Genomic DNA, 24,294 nt, shown 5'->3' with positions numbered 1-24,294 from the left:
AGTGTGATGATCAGTGATAAGAGCCTATGCCATATATATCACTTGTGTATTTATGATGCCACCCACAAATCTCTATTAAGATATCAAGCAAAACTAGTCAAAAATGGAGAACCTTTAGCCTTCAAGATGTTGGTAAACTGCTACTGCCATCTTTTCTCACCATTGCCCAGAATTTCTGAGGCTGATAACAGCTGGAGTCCAACAACGTCTAGTACTCCAGCCCTAATTAAAGAGATGTCTACTTTGTCATCTTGCTAATGCTTTAATTAGCCATATTTCTGTTTATAAATGTTAACGCAATATCCAAGCAAGAGCTTCAAAAGAAGGAATGGCATTATGTGGTGTAAGTTGAACCTCATCTTTTAACAATAGACATGTAAAGGGATATTTTCCAAATCAACTGTATAAGCAGTTTCTAACCTGTGTGAAACACTATTGATTAAAGGATGTTGTTGTATAAAAGCAAACAGGCAACCTTGTCACACAGAGGAGCACATCCCACCTGTGCTGTTTTCACCAGGAAGTGTGGCAAAACTGCAGGCACAAAGTGCCCCACATGCCATTCTGGCACTATGCAGCTCCCCTGTGTGATGTTTGGGGAGCGCCACCCAAACAGGGCAGGCGCATACTGGCTTCAATTCACACACCACAACACGGGAAGGCTCCCATGTACAAGTAGAGGTGGGGCCTCTACCGGAAGTCACACAGCATCATGTGATGGCCGGCATGGAGCTCCATCCATGAACAAGGCTCTGTCCCTAAAGAAGTGTCCTAGGACACTTAGGAAGTATGATGATGATGATGATAATAATTTATTTGTATTCCGCCCTATCTCTCCGAGGGGACTCAGGGTGGATTAGGTGATGAGGTGAAGAAAGGATGAAATTCAGAAAAGTTCTTTAGTGTAAGTCCTTTAATAGAAGAGCAGAAAGAGCCCTGATGCTGTCACCTAATACATTCCATTAGACTTTACTTGCAAGGTGCTCAAACATTTTAATCATAAAATAAGAGTGAGATTTTTTTTAAAGGGTTTGATATATAGTGAAGGTAGAAGTTAATTCATTATACAGTAGAGTGGAACCAGCAAAGATTCTTGGAGCTCGGGTGACGCTTTCCCCATAAGATGGGGAAAGTGTCACCATGAGGGACCTGAATGTGGAGTAACAGATTCAACCTGCCGCCCATCTCTTTTCTCCCGGAAGCCAAGCGACGTGGGATGCTTCACCTGGCCTTTGTGACAAGGCCCTTAGAAAACTTTTCCAAAGTTAATGAATTTAAACATTCAATCTTTCCTTCCACTTTAGTTTTATGACCTTATTTTTTGAATGAAAACCTAAGGATGTCTCTTGTTGATTAATGACTAAGCTTGCTTGCAGGGCAGCAAACCCAGAGCAGCTTGGAAATAATAGAGTGAAGAGACTGCAACAACCAGAAGATCTTCCTTTTCTTTCTTCAAGCACTTTACTGTACACATTTGCAGTACAAACAAATTACATTAATTAAACATAAACATAACTTTACACAGAGCGTCCCCGACTAACTTCATTGTTATTAGTTTCCTGACAAATGTATCTGTTGTGACTGCGCCTTCGGGGATTATGGTTGATGGTGTTGGAATTCGAAGAGGAAGAAAAAACCCTCGTGATGAGGGTTCACTGGAGGAGTTGCGCAGGAAGCGACTTAGAGAGCTATATGGGGGATCTTCTGAGGAAGATTCAGATGAGGAGATGGATGCTGAGGAACAGGTGGTGGCTGGGGAAGCGGGCACTGAATGGGCACAGCCACCGGAGATGTCTGGGGATTTGGGGCCTATGGATACTTCTGAACCTGGGGTTTCTGCAGGAGCTGATCCCAATTGGGATGCTTGGAGAAGGGAGGATGGTTCTTTAAGTGTTCATGGGGCTAAGTGTGGGCAGGATGATTGGGACTCCGACGAATTGCTAGGTACTCCAGATCCACGAGCTCTAGCTGTGTGGAATTCAGACTCTGAGTAGATTTGGGACACCTGGTGTTTGGGTGTGAGTGTTTGGTCACCCAGGAGGAAGGGGAATAAAATGGGAATGTTTGGCCACTGCACTTTGCGTGTGGCAAGGTGTTGCTGAGGCGCCATTGGGATCTCTGTGTTTCCATGAAGACTGGACTTGGACTATGATTTGAATCTGCTGATATCACCTAGCTTGGCTCTCGCTGTGTCTTATCGTGGTCCTGTTTTGGATGACTGCACCCTCTTCGGACTTTGGATTGAATTTGACCTGGCTTCTGTCTACACCCTCTGACTGACGGCTACTCCCGGCTTCTGACTATTGGTTTGTCTTTCGGAATTTCTGCTGCCTCCTGACCTGACCTTGGATTCCTCTGACGACGGCTATTCATCATCCCTTTGAGGCTTTCGGCTTATCTGCACCGTGGAAGCAGCTTTATTGCTTTTCTAGTTTGTTTATTTTCCAGCAATTAACTCTATTTGTTTTCCAAAGCTGAATTGAAGCGTTATTTAGTTTTTTATTGAATGCCAGCATGGGAAATTAGTGTGGCTCATTTTTGAGTTTTTATTGTCTAATCTACTCTCGAAACACCGAAAAGTGAAGTGTTTCAAGGATATTTCCTGTGTTTATGTTATTTTCTGGCTTATCTTCAGAATAAACTCTGTTTTGTATGCTAACTGGCGTCTGACTCTTGACAGTATCTCAACAAAAGAAGGATACCCAATATTCTAGTGATAATTGAATGGGCATACTGAAGGAGGAACATTCAGAATATTACAGCTGTACAATATTGGTGTTTCTTAACAGCCATTTTTACACCTTTAAAAAAATTAGCACAACTGAACTTTCACCTAAGAAGAAGGAAAACAAACTTTCATTGCTATCCCCCCAACCATTTCTACCTGAATAAGACCAGTCCAGTCCAAGAAAAAAACCACCATCTTACTTTGTTTTTTGTGGTTATGTGTTAGACTTCCATTATCCACATCACATAGATCAGAGTAGGCAGACTGTCCACCTGGCTCCCATGATCCACAGCTAACAGGGAAAATAATAGTTGATGTTTTTGTTGTTATCTTTATCCTACCTATCACCTGATATAGATACTCAAGGCAGCTAACAATAAATGTAAAACAATGCTAATTAAATACAATACAAATACATTAAAATATAAAGAGAAAATAGAAAAACAATTAAACAATTTATACTGTTAAAATAATTAAATGTTAACAATATTATAATGCATTAAAACTTTCTAGCATTCTTAAAATCACAATTGCACCACCTTTAAAATCACACCCTCATCTATTTCTAAACACCTCATGGAAGGAAAAAAAATTACCTGCTGATGAAAGCTGAACAGGGATGGGCCATCTTGGCCTCTCTAGGGAAGGAGTTTCAAAGTCTGGAAGCAGCCACTGAGGAGGTCCTCTCCCTTGTTCCCACCATAAAAGCCTGAGATGATGATGGGGCAGAGATATAGCCCTCTCTGAGTTATCGTGGGCTGATCAAGTAAGATATCTGGACCCAAACCATATAGGGCTTTGTAGGACAAAACTAGCACTTTGATTTGTGCCTAGAGGTGGGTTAGGAGCCAATTGAGCTGTTACAACAGGAGAGTTGTGTCCTTCCTGTAGCCAGCTATATTGTACATCTTCTGAGGAGCACTAGGTTGCCCACAGAGAAGAGGGCTATCACAGACAAAAGTGAGGTTGAGGAGATGGTGTTGCAAGACAGACCCCTTAAAGCGCCAGACCAGTCTTTAGTAAAAGTAGAGTTTATTAGTTCACAACAAAAAGAGCCCAAAAACAAACTCAAAAAAGGCTCAAAACACTTAATCTTCAGTAAATCACAGTATTTCCCACAGTTAAAGCAAAACCCCAAACCCTGGAAAATAACACGGATTTAACCAGAGTATAATCTGGATCAAACTCCAAACTTTGCAAAACAACAGAAAAAGCACTCCAATTCACAGCAGGATGCCAGCAGGCAGGAAGAGAAGAACAGCGGGGGGCCAAAGATGTCTGGCGAAGTCAGTCAAACACAGTATCGTCGTCGTTGAATCCAATCCAGGTCAAAGCAGGAGAAGGCAGCAAACACTAGAATCCAGTCCAGGTCAAACACAGAGCCAAGGCGTAGAATGCAGCACAGCAGCTAATGCACAAGATCAACACAAGGTAGTCCAGAGAAAACCCTCACAGTTCCAACCCCTGTAGCCAAGAATAATCTGGATTAAATTTACGTCCACAGCAGTCTTCCCAAACACGTCTTCCCAAACAGCTCTCAAGGACACACGAATATCAATCAACACCTTGCCGACTGCAAAAGGGCCCCATTTTCCAACCCCACTTTTATTCACAATTCCTCCTCAGAACTGGAATCAGGCAACGCCCCACCAGACCTTCTTTCAGCTGAAGCCCCTTGCTGATCCCTCCAATCTGTCCATCTTTTATCCAAACCCATAATTCCCCAAGATTCAGCTGGATCCCCACTGTGCCAACCCTTGAACGTGTCGCTACTTGTGGGTTCTCTAAAGATGTCCTGGATCTCCCGCACCTTAGTCCAGTCCATTACCTCATCCTCTGAACTTGTCATCCCATCCTCCTGATTCTCAACCCCATCATCCTCCTCAACTGAGTCATTGTCAGTAGGCTCCGCAAGTCTCTCCCGGATCCGCTTCCTTTGTCACTCCTCATTGGAGTCTTGCTCACGGGTAGTCTTTCTTCCCCTTCTAGTACTCATAGTAGTATCACTACTCAAAGACTCCATCACAACAGATGGGCTTGGGTTATTGCAAAAGAAGAAAATAATACCAACCTCCACAATAATCAACAGAACAGGGAGACAAACAAAACACTGTTTCCCATTTCCTTGGAAATTATAAAAGGAGTTTGCTGCTGGCAACTGCTACTTGAAAAGGGAAGAACTTGGTGCAAGTTAGACTTATGCTTGTATGGGTTACCAACAGGATGATGATCACAGTGTATTTCATATAAATTGGCCAGATGTTACCCACTCTGCCCTTTAGTTTCAATGACTCCATGAAAAACCTGATTTATGTGGATCTTCTATCTTTACTATTTTCATGGTAAAGGCATTCAGTTTTTAATTGTTGATTTTTAAGATTCGATTTCACTGCTACCAAGACATTTAGATGGCCATTTCCTCTTTCCTGTCAATGGCTTAGCTTATTGAAACTTTAGGTACCGAATTCCTTTACTAGCTGTAAATTATTAGTGGGGTATCACAATAAGATTGCAAATTGCCACTTTGTCAGTACACATGTTAATGATGTTTGTGTTTTCTTGGGAACCCTTGTCCTCAGCAATTTAATGTATTATTAAAGTGAGACAGTAGTGTTTTATTGTACATAAATAGCATCCAGGTTGCATTAAAAATCAGCTGACTCTAGGACTTGAGTTGCGGTGCTGCCAGAGTCATACGTTCCAGAGATACTTCTCATGTTGTTTAAACAAGGCTTTGAATATAAAGCTGATAAGATTAAAAAGAGTAAGATAAAGGCACCACATGTGGGTTTTAAGAGCCATATCTTATACTGCGGGAGAAGGGTATATGTGCACATGTAACATTTATTGTGTAATCTCAATCTCAATTGAGAAAGAAGAAGAATCTACCAAGATCAGATTAATAATGTTTTTGTCCAATAGGGATTAGCAAAAGAACACACAGTATAGTTTCCAAATTGAAATGCAAGTCAGTCTAATTCTGTATTTGTTTGCTTTTCCTTGAAAGTCTTTATCCTGGCTTATGCCTGAGAACAAAAATATTTTGTAATTTTTTTTATAATTAGGGAGTACCCGTATTTGCATATACATACATGATGAGATATCTTGAAGATGGCATCCATGTTTAATTAATTTAAAAATTCATATATGCTTCATATACACCTTGATATATTTTTAGTCCATGAATGAATATTGTTTGCCATGTTTATTTTACTGGCATTTTAATATTGTTGTTTTTAAAATCCATGCTTTCTTTCTTTTTTTTCTTTTTAAATAGAAAGATCTAACTTTGAGGTGATATTTTAGACACTGTATGGAATTTCAATTTGTTAAAGAAGTTTCATTATTTTTACAATTTTTGCAAATAAACCTTTTACAATATTTTTTAAATGATTTTGTGCGTGAAACAAAGTTCCAATAGAAAGGAAATGTGTCAACATCTCAACCTATCATGTAGACAATTTTGGAGAATTTCTAATTTTGGAATTGCAGATAAGGGATCCTCAATCTATATAACCTTTTTTTGGGAGTAATATATTCTATGTGGTTACTCTTTTTTTTTTTTTTTTTTTTTTTGCATGGACTATTTCTGGTTTTGTGAACATAGGTGCTCCTTTTTCGTCCAAAACCGGCAACAGGAACAAATATAGCTGTGGTGAAGAGGTAGTTCATGGAAGTCCATGGGAAGCTTGTCCAAAAATGATGCCGAAAACATCTGGAATCAAAATTAGTGGAGACTCACTAACATTTTGAGGGCGGAGTGAAGGTGTTCTCATGGCACAGAATTTTCTGTTTGATATCACTGTTCTTGTACTTCTTAAGGGGTAGTTAAATCATGAGACATGATGTTGAAACTGTACCTTGCACGTTCATGAATTTGGTATCAATTCTCTTTGTAGTCTATCAGTTCTGCAGCCTTATTATTTTTAATGAGGTGTACCATAAGCACCTCAAAGTGCCCTCTTCTTTGCACACCCAATAAAGCTGAAGTTAGAAGAAATGTGGTTACTGCTGAAATGCATGTATGTGCCTAGGTCCTATATATACTCTGTCTGTTTTAAGTTGCTTTCAACAGAACAAGAGACAAGTACAAACACATGCCAATATTCTCCATTTTCTTTGTGAATTTTAAAAAAGAATTTACTGCTGTCAACTGTCTATTGAAAATGGAAAGTGTAGTTTCTAGAGGTCTGGTGTTGGTCTGTCTCCAATACATACTGCTCAACTTTTTTTCAACTTATATTTCTCAGACACTGGATTACGCTTGTGAGCAACTTCTGACTTTGTGTTTATGTATGTGTATGTACATAACAACCAGGTTTTCTATTAGTACCTAATCAATGTAGTACCTTCACTGCAATCTGACATAGCAGAGTTTAAATGATAGATAGCTACAGCTCACTATGTGTTTGGCATATTTAAAAGTATTTGTAATTTTGTTCTAATGTGATCATGACTTGCAGATATGCAGTATTCAGTTTTGCAGTATACAGTCAGACTATAATAACCTCTGATAATAGTCACCATCGAGACATAGGAAACAAAACAAAATGAGAAGGATTATTTAAATTGATAGCAAAGTACTGAGAATTCTGTTTTGTAAATGGTAGTACTTATGTTTCTGTTTCTTCTTTCTCTCAGCAGAGGAAATCACATTTCAATGCAACAGTCACTATAATTCCCATTTTACAAATGCTGATCAAAATGCAGTAGCAGCATTTGAATCTTATACATGGGGTCGGAAATATCTGTTTATTACTTTTTTGCTTATATTTCATTTATGGATCTTTACTACATGCTTTGACTATATTACTATGAACAAATAGTTCAAAGCACTGGCAAGCTCAGAACTGGCAGTTAAACTCAAATCAGTATCCCTGATGCCCATTCATTCTTAGTCCTTGTTGACCTCTTGATTATAATTATTTCTATTATAGTACTATGTATTGGCTAGTCAAGGACTACTTATGGGCTCATTCCCATGTTTGTTCATATCATAGTATGTATATTCCTTCATGTTTCTAGACCCTATATGTAGTTCTCCCTATTCCTTTCTTAGAACAGATTATACGGAGTCTGTTGCAAGATAACAGTACAGTAGGAGCCAGCATGTGTAAGACAATAGCAAACTGAATGGGCCATGTGTTTAGCAGATGGTGGAAATGATGTGAATATTATTTATCTTGATTTTAACAGCATTTGATAAGGTCCTCCATAATATTAGATTAGATGAATAAATATGGAATAGATGGAAACACTGTCAGATGGATCCACAACTAGTAGAAAAAACATATTCAAAAAGTTGTTATCAGTTTTTGTGCTTCAGATTGAATTAAGGACTCAAGTGGAGTGCCACAGGGCTCTGTCTTGAGGCCAGTGCTCTTGAATGTTTTAAATCAATGATTTAGGTGGTGAGATGGAGGGTCTTCTCAAATTTGCAGGTGATACAAAACTGAATTGGGGGGAGCGGTCTAGCAAATTAGAAGATAAGAACATAATTCAAAAGGATCTTGTTAAATTACGGTAGAAAACTGGGCTGAAACTAATTCAACAGAGACAACTTCAAAATTCTATGCTTAGGCCATCAAAATGAAATAAATACTCAGGCATAGAAGGAGGAATACTTGACTCAACTCTACTATGTGTGAAAAAGACCTTGAAACTACAGTTGAGCACAAGTTGGTCAGTATGTTGTTCCATCAAAGAAGGCCAATAATAATAATAATCTTATTTCTCACCCACCTCTCCTCATGGTTCAAGGCAGGTTACAGAATTAAAACACATAAACATTATAAAAATATCACAAATACACATATTAAAATGTATTTCTATAAAATACATATTAAAATACACAAAACAGATTAAACAAAGGACACGAGTTTAAAATTCATGCTTAAAAACTGTCTGGGTAAGCCTGCCAGAAGAGATAAGTGTTAGATGGTTATTAAATTCGGACAGCTCATTTAGCTGTTTGAGCTTTTCCAGCAGGTTATTCCACAGTCCTGGGCTGCCCGATGACAAGGTCCTCTGGGTGGTGGTTGCAAGTTGGGTTCTGGCTGGTTGGAATAACTGCCTCCCCCAGAGAACCTAAGTGTTCAAGGTGGGTTGTATGGGAGAAGACGATCTTTTACGTAACCTAGACATGCTATCTTAGCCTGCATTAATAAAAGAACAGTTTCAAAGTCAAGGGAAGTATTTGTATACAAATCCTGCCCAGAGAGGCGTCTGATCACTGCCCAATTAGAATGCAAATTAATAAAAAATCGACACCTAAATATTGGAGATTAAATGAAAACTTATTTAGATGAGAAGGGGACGTAAAACAGATCAATGCCATGACGTCGGAATATTTTAGGCTGAATGATAATGAGGAGACTAGCCCGCAGAACATTTGGGATGCCTATAAGGCAGTAGCAAGAGGGTTCTTGATTCAACTAAATTCATGGAAAAAGAAAAAGATAAAAGCAGAGGAGGACAAATTTAATAGAGAAATAGCGATGAGGGAAAAGGAACTAAAAGACAACCCTGGAAACAAAAAGATAGAAAGAACTTTAGAACTTGTAAAGAAAAACAAAAGGAGTTTGGAATTAGAGAATATGGCTAGACAACTAAAATGGGTTAAACAAAACTCTTTCGAAAATGCAAACAAGCCAGGTAAATGGCTTGCTAGATTATTAAGGAAGAAGAAACAAAACCAATTTATTACAAAAATAAAAATACAAGATAGGATAGCAACTACAGAGAAAGAGATTAAGGAAGAATTTAAACTCTTCTATGAGAAACTTTACAAAGATGACGGCATAAACCCCGAAGAGATAATGAAATATTTAGGAAAACAGAGATTAGAAAAGATTTCGGAGGAACAAAGATTAAAACTCAATAAAGAAATTTCAGAAGAAGAAATCATCAAAGTAATTAGAGAATTAGAAAATAATAAAGCCCCAGGGCCAGATGGGTTCATAGAGGGTTTTTATAAGCTGGAACACAAGGAGGTCATCAGATTCCTCAAAAAATTAATGAATTTGGCATTACAGGATGGAATTGTCCCAAACTCATGGAAGGAAGCAAGAATCACAATGATCCCGAAAGAGGGATTGGATATGACAGATGTTCGGAACTACAGACCCATATCGTTATTAAATTCGGATTACAAATTTTTTTACTAAAGTACTAGCGAACAGGTTAAAAGAATTCTTATCAGAATGGATAAGTGAAGAGCAAGCAGGTTTCTTGCCTTCAAGAAACATTAAAGACAACGTATGCATGATAATCAATTCAATTGAATATTATGATCAAAATATCCAAAAAGAAGTAGGGCTCCTAGCATTAGATGCCGAAAAGGCATTTGACAATTTAAATTGGCAGTTTTTCAAATTATTGTTTCAAGAATTAGACATGGGTCTGCAGTTCCAGAACGGTATCAAGAGCATCTATAACGAGCAATGGGCAAGGATCATAATAAATGGGGATGTAACAGAGAATTTTAAAATTGAAAAAGGTACGAGGCAAGGATGCCCTTTATCCCCGCTAATTTTCATTTTTGCATTAGAAGTACTTCTTAAAGCAATTAATAAAGACGAGAAGCTACAAGGGATAAGACTTGATAAACAAAATTACAAATACCGGGCCTTTGCCGACGATGTTATATGTATTATTGAAAATCCAAAACAGACTATACATAATTGGCTGGATAAAATTGGTGAATTTGGGAAAGTGGCAGGTTTTAAGATAAACACAAAAAAACAATGATTCTCACCAAAAATATGTCTAAGGCAAAGCAAAAGGACCTGAAGGATATTTCAGGATTAGAAACCCCATCAAAAATTAAATACTTGGGCATTTGGATTTCGGCTAAAAATAACCAATTATTAAATTTAAACTATACAGCAAAATGGTCAGAAATTCATCAAGACTTAAAGAAATGGACTAGTTTAAATCTTTCATTAATGGGGAGAATTGCAACAATCAAAATGAATATCCTCCCTAGATTAATGTATTTATTTCAAAACATTCCGATTGTTAGAAAAATAAAAATATTTAAGGATTGGCAGAAAGAATTAATGAAATTTATTTGGAAAAATAAAAGACCAAGAATCAAATATACCACAATGATATCTCCAAAAAATAAAGGAGGATTTGGTGTCCCTGACTTGAGATTATATCATGAGGCCAGCGCTCTTTATTGGGTCAAAGACTGGATCAAACTGGAGAAGAAGAGGCTGGCATGGGTACCTATGGTACGATAAATCAAAAATTGAAAAACAATTCGGAAATCATTACATTAGATCAGCTCTCTTTAGAACCTGGGAAAAATATAAAAAATATTTTCATTCAAAAACTCCGACTTGGTTATCACCATTAGAAGCCAACCATAGAAGGCTATTAGGCTGGTTAAAATGTCCCACATACAAAGAAATACTGGTGATTGAAGCAGGGAACTCGGAAATACCGAAATTAAAAGAGTTGGAAGAAATTCAGAGGTTAAACAAGAACATATCGTGGTACCAATATATCCAATTAAAAGAAGCATACAAAAGAGATAAAACTGAAGGTTTTGAGGTGGAGCAGGGTTTTTGGGGAAAATTTCTCCAAATAGAGAATAAAAACATTTCTATTTTATATAATAAATTATTGACCTGGGCGACAGAAGCAGAGGAAATTACCAATTCGATGATCCAATGGGCCAAAAATATAGGGAGGTCAATTTTAATACAGGAGTGGGAATCTATTTGGCGAGTTAAAATGAAATACACCTACTCCACAGATCTGAAGGAAAACTGGTTGAAAACCATACATAGATGGTACCTTACACCCAAGAAATTAGGACAAATGTATAAAAATGTCAATGCTAACTGTTGGAGATGCAAAGAACAAACAGGCTCCTACATTCATATGTGGTGGAGCTGTAGGAAAATTAAAAAAAATTGGGAAATGATCTTAGGGGAGTGTAACAAGATTTTAGAAACACAATTTGAACTAAAACCTGAGCTTCTCCTGCTAGGGCTAATTGACCAACAAGAAAAAATTGACTCTAATACAGACAAACTCTTTACCTTCTTTATCACGGCAGCCAGGATGGTAATTGCCAAACACTGGAAATCGGAAAAATCACTGAAGAAAGACTGGTGGATCGATAAAGTAATTGACATAAAAGACATGGACAAATTAACTTTTCTGCTAAAGAAGAACGATGGCAGATTGGTGAAAGAGACGGACTGGTCGTGCTTAGAGGACTATTTAAAGAAACAAAGCAAAGGAATAAAAAAGAATAAATGACTGTAGGTGGTGATTGAAGAGAAGAAACGAGATGAATACAGATCGGAAGTCCACACATACCCCCTTTCCTCCCTAACCCCCTAATGTACCCCCCCTATACCCCCCCAGATATACCCCTCCCCTCCCCTTTCTCTCCCTTTCCTACCCCAGAACCTTTCAACATACCCCTTCCCTCCTCTGGTCTCAACCTTTCGTCCCCCAAACCTTCCCTCCCCAACGCCCCTCCTTTACCCTCCCCTTGCCCCCTTTTCTTGCCCCCTTAATATGTACTGTATAACAAAATCACAATAAAAATTAATTGAAAAAAAAAGTCAAGGGAAGTAATAATTCCACAATATTCTGTCCAAGTCAGAGCTCATCTGGAGTTCAGGCAATCTCCAAGTTACAAACACAATAGGTTCTATAGGTTTGTTCTTAAGTTGAATTTGTATGCAAGTTGAAACAGGTACATTTCAAAGTGTAACTCGACCCATTTTTAAAGCTTTGGATAGCATAGGGAAGGGTTAACACCCATGTGGCATTTGTTTTGCTGCCTGTGCCCCTGTTCAGAAGATTTTGGCTCGCTTTCTGTCCCAATAATAATTTGATTTTGAAAAATTTGGCTTGTTGTAGAATCAAGGATTGGTGAGAAAACTCAGTGGAAATATCTTTTCCCCATGATAACTCTTTCAGGAGTGAATTTCCCTTCCTAGGAGTAGATAACTCTCACTTCCTGTTGTCTCACCCCTGTTCTTAACTATGAGTCATTTGTATGTCGGATATTTGTGAGTCGGAGACTGCCTCTACTATGTCCACATTTCGGCACTTCATTTCAAGAAGAATATAGACAGGTTGGAATGGGTAAGGAAATGGGCAACATGGATAATGGTCCATGGGGGCCCTTCCAACTCTATGATTGGAATCACAATCTCATTCTTGTGTGATTCCCATTTGGTCGTGGGAGAGCAGTGTACATCTAAACTGTAGAAATACTTCAGTTTTACACTACTTAACTGCTATGGTTTGATACCATGGAATCATGAGAGTTGTAATTTTGCAAGTTCTTCAGATTTCTCTGTGAAATAGTGGTAGTGCCCCATCAAACTGCAATTCCCATGATTCCATAGCATTCAGCCAAGTCAAAGTGGTGCCAAATTAGGTTAATTCCACAGTTTAGATGTGCTTGCAAACTCACAACCTTAAATGAAGTGTCCCAGCAACTGTGTTCTTTTTTTAATTAATAATTATTTTATTCATTTATTTGTTAAATTTGTATGCTACCTTTTTCCCAGAGTTGGATTATCTTATTTTAGTCTTCTGGTTCCATTTAACATACTGCTGCAAAGACTTTTTTGGCCTGTCATTTTGATCATGTTACTCCACTTCTTTTAACTCTTTGTTTAGCCTTTAACTTCTTTTTATCAGCCTGCTTGAGATCTGTGTTCTGGGAATTCTAGGTTTCTCAGTCATCCAAAAATATCTTCTTCCTTGAGTCAGCTTTGTCCTTTCTTACTTGTCACTTCTATTCAGAATTGTCTCCCTGAAATTTAAAGACTGCTCCTCTCCTCATTGTTTTAAAATCTTAATTAACAACTTTTTTGTTTTCCAAAGATTTTGGAATTTTAGTTTATTTTGTAGTCTTGTATATTTTGGTCACATGTATTGGTCAGATTGCTTTGTATTACATGGGGAGGGAGAGGTTATCTGGATTATTTGTTTTGCAAATTGAATGGTAGAGTTTTGCATTTGGTTATTCCTTGCTTCCCTCTCTGCTTTTATGTGTGTATACATTTTCTTGGATTGTACACTTTTGGAAGGACCTCAAGTTTTGGGTTGTTTTACTGTACAGTGCCATGTATATTTGAGGGTGCAATGTAAATTATTGTTCAAGTCCTGAAATTGAGCAGGAAGGCCAACAAATTATTATAGTTCTGGATTATTATAAAATTCCAGGTAACCTAGTTTATGGTACACCATTAATGAGATTTTTATTCTGCAATAGCAAATTTTATAATTTTTCGAAGGCTGGGATTAGAGGTTTAGATATCACTTACCATTTTCCCTGTTAATAAAGATATTCTACAGTTTGCAGTGTTTCAAGATGATAAATTGAGTAAGGCTTTGCAAGCATGTAATTAACAGAAGCAATCACAGATGGCTAGTGGTGTTATTAATTTGATTTACATCTTTAGAAAAAAGAGTAACTACCTTCTAAGCACTTTCTAAAGACACTGACCCACTGGCAGTAATTGAGGTATATAGTAATTGAGGAATAGGCTAAACAAGAAAGGAAGCGGAGGAGCATTATTACTGATGTATACAAAAATATGTACATCTGTAAATAAATTGTTGACTTGGGACATGGCAAGTAGTTTGGAAGTATTTGAGTAAAAATTTTAGGATAGGAAAGCAGTGGGGACAATTTTGTAGAAGTTTGCTGTAGACCTGCAATCCAGAAGGAAGATGTGAATGATCAGATTACCGAACATACAAAATAGAGAGAAACAGTAGACTGCAGCTAACGTGATATCTCTGAGAAGTCAAACTCTGCCAAGAATGTAAGAGCCACATTATTTCTCTTTTATTCTACCAACTTTTTCATTTTAGTGAGGGGAGAGGTCTAGATGCAAAAATGGGGAGGGGAAATGAATATTGTTCAACCTTCCATTGATCTCTTTGCATGAATGAGATGAGTTTGCTCAATCCAAAAAGATACTGGCAGTGGCAGAAGGCATTTTAAAAAATGGTCAAAAGGAAAATACTGCAATTGATCAGTCACTCTTCTCCTAGCTGTCTCTTAACGGAACATAAGGACTTAAAGTTCCCTGCCATGTAGCAATGGATATAAGAAGTTAGCCAGCAGAGCGGATTAATTGAATGGTTAATACGTTTATGTAGATTGGTATCAAGGTCTTTGCTCTCACCAAATGTGTCTGAGAAAGCGTGTAGTACATATCTCTTTAATATAAAAGCTTTCCTTCTTGCTATTGCCACAAATGAATGCACATGAGGGATTTTTGACAAATTTATTTTCCCAACATTCACCAGTGTGTGTGTGTGTGGGGGGGGGGGGGGGGGGGTTAAAAGAACTACTTAAATCATTACAATAATTCAAAACACTTTAGATAGATCCTGTCACATGCTTTATAAATTCCTGATTGATTGTATGGAATAAAGTTATTGGGCAGAAAGCCAGCAAATGGAATACACATTGATGAAATCATTTTTGAGGGGCATTAAATGGAACTTAAAGCCGAAATAGCTTTATGGATTTTCCACTCAAAGTGTTTATGAACATTATTGCTGGTAAATTAGACTGTGTCACAAGAAAGATTTTTTTGCTAGGCTTGGGGTTTAATCAAACTTTTTTTTTTACAAATAATAAAGAGGGAGAATAATTTATTTTCATGGCATGTACAGCAGGTATAAATACGCAACAGCCTAGCTGTCCTCTAACATTATCTAGTAGATTGTAGATGTGTGAAGATACATCTCCAAAGTCAGTTGACTGATTGAAGACAATGCTACCTAGGTTTTCCAAAGAAACAGGATTTTCCTTTTCAGCTTGTTCACAACAGATGGAGAAATGTTTTCAATAGTAAACAAGGGAACACTTGCTGATTTACCAACCAAGTTTTTTTGCCTGAAAAAGATCAAAGAGTGATAATACAATGTATTATTGACTTCTTTGCTCACTGCCACACAAAAATGTATTTTCATATTGAATATCTTACGACCTGATGGGATCTCCAGTCTTGAATATTTTATAGCCTGTGGAACCATAGCAGAGCACATGATTTTCAAGGAATACAGCAATGACATTTTTGTGTAATGTATCTGGCCCACCCAAGTCTCATAGTGAGCAAGGGGAAGGTTGGCACACCCAAAAGAATAAATCAGGATCACATACAATTCATACTGAGGGAAAGAACTGCGTAAGGTTTTTCTAAAACATAATGGATAGACCTACTATTGGGGAGAGTGAAACAATTGCTTCAGGAAACAGATGTTATGTGTCACAAAAAGACATAAGGTGAGGAGCTTCTCTCCAAAAGGTACCAAATCCATCTGAACAAATTTTATAGGATTTTAAAAAGTGCTGAGGATATTCATTCTTTTGCTATAAAATGCAATTTTACAAGCCCTATACTGAAGTGATTTGATACATTCTGGTAGTTTTGATATTTGCATAACATTCTACTTCTAGCCAACATATAGGTGCTGTCACCTATAATTCACTTTGTTCTTTTTTTTCATTTGGTATATTTTGGAAGCAGACTCCAAAAAAGTTTTTTGTCAGTTATTCATCATTTTGGCAGCACCGTCTGTAACATAGGCTTCAGGATATAATTGACAGACCCGGTTCGTACTTGAAATACGCCTAAATGTATATGTGTTTTTATGAATGTTTTAAATGTAATTTAATTTTAAACTGATTTTGAATGTTACTATGATTATTATATATGTGTTTTATACTGTAAGCCACTCTGAGTCCCCTGTTGGGTGAGAAGGGCGGGGTAGAAATACTGTAATAAATAATAAATAAATTTTCATATGGTGAAACCCCATTGGGGATTTGCACCTGGCAGTCATGTAGCTTCAGCCCCCCCCCCCCCCCCGAAATTCTCAGGGTGGTCCGCGAGAAGGCCTTACATTTATTATTTAAACTATTATGTTTATTCATATCATGATCTGATCACCATGCTCAATATATCCCATATGCATGGGGTATTGGGATAACGATACAAAAGGTTTGCTAGGATATATCCTCTCTCGCTCAGACTCACCTCACCTCCCCCCCAAATCAAAATCCTGGTTACGGGTCTGCTTGGGAGTTATATATTCAGAGGGAATAATTACAACATTGATCTGGAGTGCCCTTGACAGTACAGAAGTGAAACAGTTTTCCAGTTTCACATTCTACAAGAAAAAGTTTTAAGAGATTAGTCAAAGTAAAGCCATTAACTTGTCTCTGCTTCTTTGCAAAAAAGCCTTCAAAATAAAAATCCCATCGTAATGTAGATAATATTTAAATTCCCACACATAAATTAGAACAAAGTTTTTTTAGAGAGACTAAGAAAGATTAAAGAAAACTTGAGAGAAATAACATCAAACTGTTAACTACCACAAGCATTTTCAATGTACTTTGCAAAATTGTACAAAAGTAAGAAGACTGATAAAATGCAAATTGTGAAATACTTTAAGCAGATTAAAACAATGGAATTGACTAAGAGTAAACAAAAAATTATGAATGCACAGAAATTAGTAATGGAAATGTGGAAAGCTATTGAAAGTTGAAGGTGGGCCCAGATGACCCCTGAACTATGGCACCTTTTTTCAAAAAATACAGACAACACAAACTTTTCCAAATACATATAAGTAAGCTATAACATTGATTCCTAAAAAAGGAGAAGATTAAACCAATATGGCAAACTACAGACCAATTTCATTTTAAAATACAGATTACAAAATATACGTGACTGTATTAGCAGAAAGATTTAAGAAAGTTTTAATGAAATTTATTATTAAAAAGACCAGAATGGATTTCTCCCAGGAAGACAAAATTAAAAATAATATCAGGGAAGCAATTAATGAACTGGAATATTGGGAGAAACATAATAAGAAAAAGACTTCACTAATATTTGTGAATGCAGAGAAAGCATTTGATAATATCAGCTGGGAATTTTTGATGACAGTGTTGGAAAAAATGCAAGTGGGCTCAAACTTCATGGGATGAATAACTCCAATTTATAAACCACAAGTAGCAAGAATAAAAGTAAATGGAGATTTAACAGCATATTTTGATATATCTAAAGTAGTTAGATAAAGCTGCCCTCTCTCACCACTTCTCTTCATAACAACATTGGAAGTGCTATCAAATCAAATACTGAGTGACTCTAATGTAAGAGGTTTAAAAGTCAGAAAAGTGGAACAAAAAATATGTGCATATGCCAGCAACTTAAAGCTGCTGATGAAAAACCCAGCAGAATCAATAGTTGCGGTAAATTAGTTGTTAGCAGATTATGGCACAATATCAGGATTTAAGGTCAACAAAGGGAAAAAAAACAAAATCTTTAAAAATGTACAACAGAAAGGCAGACAAAAATTGACAGAAAACTCGGGATTTCAAATAGACAAAAAAGTGAAATACTTGGGAATTTGGCTTACAGAGAAGATGTCAACAATATTTGAAAACAATGATGTACAAGTTTGGAAGGAAATAAAGAAGGATCTTTTGAACTGGAAAAAAATTAAGTTATCTTTACTAGGAAAAAAATTCAGTAATAAAGATGAACATTTTACTAGGGGTGTGCAAAGCTTCGGACCTCTGTTTTGTGAACTAAAAGTATTGTAAAATAATACATATATATAAACTACACAACTTGTATATCTGAGAGCAAAAAAGGCTTTTAGATAATTTATGAGATAATACTTTGATAACCATAAAAATGACAGAGAAACGAGCCTCACAATTTTGCCCAATGCCGTTAAAGGAATGAATCTTAACGAAGCAATTATGAAGCTTTGGAGATTTGGATTATGAATCAGAATAGGACTCCTACTAATTGAAGTAGGTGCCATCCGAATCTCCAAATATAACCAAGATCCTTTTTAAAAGTAAACTATTTTGCCAAAAATAATCCTTAAATTGACATTTTAAAAATGTGCAAAAGCCTTTATAAGGTTATCTAGCATTGTGAACATATATGTATATACAGTATTCCGAAATCTGGAAAAAAAAATCTGAAATCTAAAACTTCTGGTCCCAAGCCTTTTGGGTAAGGGATAAGGGCAGGTTTAGGGATGGAGAAGTCATTTTTACATGAAAAGGTAACACACCATGGGGATTTTTTTCCTTCAAAAAAGGCACTTTGCAAGAAAAACAAAGGTAAGCCCCCTCGTAACAAGTTTCCTGGAATGTTATTTTTCCTGTTCTGCGGGAATAATAATTTGGGTCAGCTTGTGATCTGCAAAGTATGGAGAGCATGGAAATGTTACTTTTTTGGACTGCAACTTCCGGGATGCCCAGTGAGCATGCTTTTAAACCTTGCAGAAAGGTTCCTGAACTGAAAAGTTGGACAACTATGTTGATGATATGGGGGGGGGGGGGGTCATTCGCCTTACTCAGGATATTGATAAAAATTTGTGTTCAGGGCTGCAGTTTGATTAATGGTAAAATACATCACTTTGTGGTTGGAGTACCACTCCCCTACTAACAGTTTATAATATATCCACTTCGTTTTTATGTTTTGTGATTTCAGGAGCAGAAGGCACAGTGTTCCCTAAATCCATAGAAACTCCTAATGTCAGGGCAGATCCCTTCAAGGAACTAAGGTAAACTTTGAAATTTCATTTCTGTGTTACTTGAAGTTAGCTTTCTTGCATTCAGCATTCTGACTGGTGGCATTTCACCTTGCAATCAAAACAGGGGACAGATTCTCTTGTGGCCAACATAGTTGCCAAGAAATTACAACAAGGTAGATATACGTCTGCTACCCTTCTGCAATTGATTCTTTTTAGGAAGTTTTAAAATGAAAAAAATAAATTCTGACCTCAATTACAAGAAGACAGAAGATTTCAGGAGGCCACACTGAATGACAGAGTGAAAGAACGCAGTTGTGTGATACAGTGGTCAAATTACAGTTTGCACAGATTCAGCTATTCTATACTTGATACACAGCTGAGGAGAGAGACTGCAGAAGGATCTGGGTTGTGTCTCTGAAACCAGATGTGAAATGATTACATCAGATGTTGAAAACCTGAAGGAGCCTAGAGGACCTCTGTTAATGATGCGATAGGCTTACATCTTGCTAGAGGAACATAACCAGATGTTTTATTTTGTAATGGATATTATTATTTATTGTATTGCTTATTGTATTGTGATGTGCTGTTCTTTTATATGCTGTTTATATTGTATTGTCTTGGGCATGGCCCATGTAAGCCGCCCCGAGTCCCCGTTGGGGAGATGGTGGCGGGGTATAAATAAAGATTATTATTATTATTATTATTATTATTATTATTATTATTATTATTACTATTATTGTAGTCCTAGCCCTGACTTTCCAACACAGCTGGAGGGTAGGACCAGGGGTTACGCAGTTCTGCTTGAAGATCTACTAAACAATAATAAATATAATGATAAGTCTTTATTTGTACCCTGCCACCATCTCCCTGGGGGGAATCGGGGCAGCTCACAGACGCATTATAGTGCCGCATATAAACCACAGTACACAAGTAAACAGTATAAATATATGACACAAGTATAAAAACCACAATACATGTAAAATCCCAGTAAAAATTGTAAAAATTGATCATCGGGCCAGATTACACAGGCTCAAAGGCCTGTCTGAAGACCCATGTTTTTAAACTTGCCCAAAAGGCTTGAAGGGTAGGATCTAGTCTAATTTCTTTAGATAGGGTATTCCAGAGCCAGGGAGCCACTACCGAGAAGGTCCTCTCTCTCATCCCCACCAACCGTATTTAAAACCTAGCATTTACCAACAGGTCTTGGAGCCCCAGGGGCCTATCCTTTAGGCTATCCAATCTATCTACCTCAGGGTCTCAAGAATTTTGTTGTGCTTCTCCCTGGGATGGCTTTGTGGGTCACACCTCCTCCTTCCCAGCACAGTCTCAATTGTGGCACCTTGGCTCCGGGGTTCCCCTCTCTCAGGGGTACCCATGGTAGTCTCTAAGTGGAAGGGGGCAGGACTAAGTTGGGAAACTAGTCAATTGCTAGAGGTTATAGGCGAAGGCAAGGTCCTAAAGGAATCAACCAGAACCAGTTCAAAAGAACTGTTGGGGCTTCCTGAAAAAAGTTCTGGGGATCACTTTTGTGATTCTGGGGATGGAGCTAGTATAGATATATTTTTATGGTTTATCCTGATCTTTGGAGAGGTGGCTGGTGATTAATTTAAATCTGATTCCGTGATCTGAGGTTGCATGGGGCTATTGATGGGCTGTTTATTTGGGAGTCTAGATGAAAGCCCCACCACAAAAGAACGGATATCTGGGTCTGAAAATACCTTTCTAATTGTAATTCCCCAATTAAATAAGGTGAGTCTAAGCATAAACAATTTCTTGATGATGCAAACATCTCCAAATTTAAGCAGAAGGTGGATACTGCAGCCATTTCTCTGGAGCCATATCATAGAATGGATATTAATATCTTTAGGTTTCCTAAAAAGGATCTGGCCTAATTATTTTTGACCATTTCCTGGGCACCCCATCTGTTCCTATTTGTTCAGGAACTTAATATTTCAATGGCCAGTATATCTATTTGCAAAATCTTATTATGGGAATAATTGTTCCACTGGCGAGATGACTCTCCACCCCCCTAAATAACATCTGCATCTAAATTTGCTGGTCTATCATATCTATTGACAGATCCCAAAATCTTCCCATTACTCTCCTCCCCTTCCAAGATATTTCCTTCCTCCTCCCTTCCCTCCCTGATAAAATCCACTTCCTCCCCAACTCTTCCCTCTCCCCCTTGCACAGTTCAGCCATAGGAACCTTCACCAATAGCGATACATAAGAAAATAGATGGTCCCGTTTCTTGCTTAAAGTGTCAATATGTGTAACACCTCTAGGCTGCGTGAGCACTGGAAACCAACACGGAGGCCAATAAACAATCTAATATCTTTATTAATGCAATAAAAAATAAAACAAAAGTATGCAGAGTATATAGTCAAGCAATTGTCCTTATAGGAAAGATCAAAAGTAGTCCAAATAAATGAAGTTATATGTCCAGTATTAGAGTCCAAAGTCTACAATCCAATAACCGAAACACACTCGAACTCTTTGGAAGTTTGAGTGGGGAAAGAGCAAGGATTCACCGGGAGATTCTTGAAGTAAAGTTCAGACAAGGATTCGAGGTTAGGCAAGGTAATTCGTGGTGGATCTGAAACGCTGTCCAAACTTGAACAGGAGTGAAAACGCAACTCCCGGTCTACTCGTGAGTAAGCGCACCGAAAGGCCGCTTAGGAGCTCGGAAACAAGGGACGATGTTCTTCTTTGATTAGTCACGTTGACACCACGATAGGGAGAGCTCAGTGCACAACTTTTATGGAAGTTCAAGAGTTCCCCCCAACAGGTGTTTAACTCCCCAATTGTTCCCAGAGAAAGTAGCTGTTTCAACATGCCTGCCTCCCCGAAACCTCCCAAGGGAAACAGTTTAATTATAATCGTCTCTCTCCGCTAATCTCGCGCTTCGTCTCAGAAACTCCTTATGGGAGCGATGTGTTTTGAGAAAAGACTTCCTATCAAACACAACACTTTCCAGGGAACCAGGCTCTGTTTCAAGGGCGTCCGTAATTGGCTTTGGCACCAAAATGTCAATAGGGGACATCTGGAATGGAACAGAATCTTGCTGAGATGGGAAAAAACCCATATCTTCTTCAGTTTGATCTATGATGGCTGTGGGGTCATGGGTCAAAGGTCCCTGAGACATCACAATATGGTGGAATATCAGTTGCAAGGACTGACCTATTAGATCACAGATATTTGGTGGTTCAATTTTCTCCATTGCCAACTATGTATAACAAAACCTAAGCCCCCCGCCCAAAAAAGCCCAAAAACAGAACTAAAAAATAGGTCCAAACAGTGAGATAAAATGTCGAGAAGTCCTTGAAGCTGGAGTAGCAGCCAACTACAGAAGTGGGTGGCGGCAGCATTCGGCAATGAGGGGACAATGAGGAGCCCCTCTACCCAGCAGTGGCATGAAGTGTGACCCTGCTGGTTCTCTTGGACATCTCAGCAGCTTTCGATACCATCAACCATGGTATCCTTCTGGGTCGGCTCTCCGGGATGGGCCTTGGGAGTACTGCTCTGCAGTGGCTCCAGTCTGTAGTGTCTCAGAGACCCCCGAATCATGACCCCATCGCTATTATGTAGCAGACCGAAGAAGATATGGGGTTTCCGCCATTTCCGCTTGATTCCATCCCTTTCCAGGTGCCCACTGTTGACAATTCTAGCCCACAGTTCACAAGAAAGGGCCTTGGCTCTCAGCCCGGTTCTCCAGAGAATGTTAGTTTTGACCGCCGATTATCTTGGGAGGCTTCGCACGCGGAAAAACAGATTTTGAGAAGGAGCGCTCGTTTAGCAGAAAAAGCCAGCGTTAATTAGGCTGGTTTCCTTGAGAGTTTTCAGGGAGGACTGCATCTGGCAAAGTTGTTGTCTTGGTCATTTTCCCTTGGGAAAGAGCTCGGACACCTGGCTGAGGAGGAGAGCAAAGTCCCATAAAAGTTCTGGGCACCAAATAGATCTTGCGGTGTTCAACGTGTCAGTTGAGGGATCACATCGACTCTAGTTCTGCAGCGCGCTACTCTCGAGTAGACCGGCTGCCTCTCACCTTCCTGTCAAGCCTGGACAGTGATTCAGCTTTACCACGACTAACTTTACCTTGCTTTGCATCCTAGCCTCGGATTGAGCCCTGGAACTCTGGACAGCTCTTGCCTTAATTCCCCACTCAAACAGCCTACAGGTTTGAGTGTGTTTTGGTTAATGGATTTAAAACTTTGAACTCTAATACTGGATATCTGCTTACATATTACTGGACTATATTTGACCTTTTCTGAAAGGTCTACTGCTGGAATATATACTCTGCTTATTTTTTATTTCCTCCTTTATTTCCTTAATAAAGATATTAGATTGTTTATTGGCCTTCGTGTCTGATTCCCAGTGCTCACGCTGCCTGAGGTGTCACACAGTCCTTCCTGGAGGGCCGCTCCCAGTTGGTGAAGCTGGGGGACACCTGCTCGGACCCCTGGCCATTGACCTGTGGGGTCCCGCAAGGTTCCATTCTGTCCCCCATGCTTTTTAACATCTACATGAAAGTGCTGGGAGAGGTCATCTGGAGTTTTGGAGTGAGGTGCCATCTCGACACAGATGACACCCAACTCTACTACTCTTTTCCACCAAACTCCAAGGAAGCCCCTCGGATACTGGACCAGTGCTTGGCAGCTGTGATGGGCTGGATGAGGGTGAATAAGCTGAAACTTAATTCTGACAAGACAGAGGTCCTCCAGGTCAGTCATATGTCTGATCGGGGCATAGGGTGGCAACCTGTGCTTGACAGGGTCACACTCCCCCTGAAGGCGCAGGTCCGCAGTTTGGGGGTCCTCTTGGACTCAATGCTGACGCTTGATGCTCAGGTGTTGGTGGTGGCCGGGAGGGCCTTTGCACAATTAAAACTTGTGTGCCAGCTGCGACTGTACCTCATGAAGTCTGACTTGACCAAGGTGGTCCATGCCTTAGTTACCTCTAGATTGGACTATTGCAATGCGCTCTACGTGGAGCTGCCTTTGAAGATG

At 38.6% G+C, this 24,294-nt stretch overlaps 1 protein-coding gene across 5 annotated transcripts in view; it reads left to right on the top strand.

Annotated features, from left to right (window-relative positions):
- The window catches only part of sgcd (sarcoglycan delta), a 906,913-nt gene that overhangs the window by 786,690 nt on the left and 95,929 nt on the right, over positions 1-24,294 (top strand). For 4 of the 5 annotated variants that reach the window (XM_062973866.1, XM_062973867.1, XM_062973869.1 and 1 more), the window contains one exon: positions 19,246-19,318. In XM_062973866.1, coding sequence (XP_062829936.1) covers positions 19,246-19,318 — 73 coding nt within the window. Of the gene's footprint in view, positions 1-11,798; positions 15,050-19,245; positions 19,319-24,294 lie in introns of those variants that run through there. The other variant, XM_062973870.1, reaches the window with a different exon arrangement.

This window comes from Anolis carolinensis, chromosome 2, assembly GCF_035594765.1.
Source record: "Anolis carolinensis isolate JA03-04 chromosome 2, rAnoCar3.1.pri, whole genome shotgun sequence".
NCBI lineage: Eukaryota > Metazoa > Chordata > Lepidosauria > Squamata > Dactyloidae > Anolis > Anolis carolinensis.
This window is presented reverse-complemented; position numbering and strand designations above follow the sequence as displayed.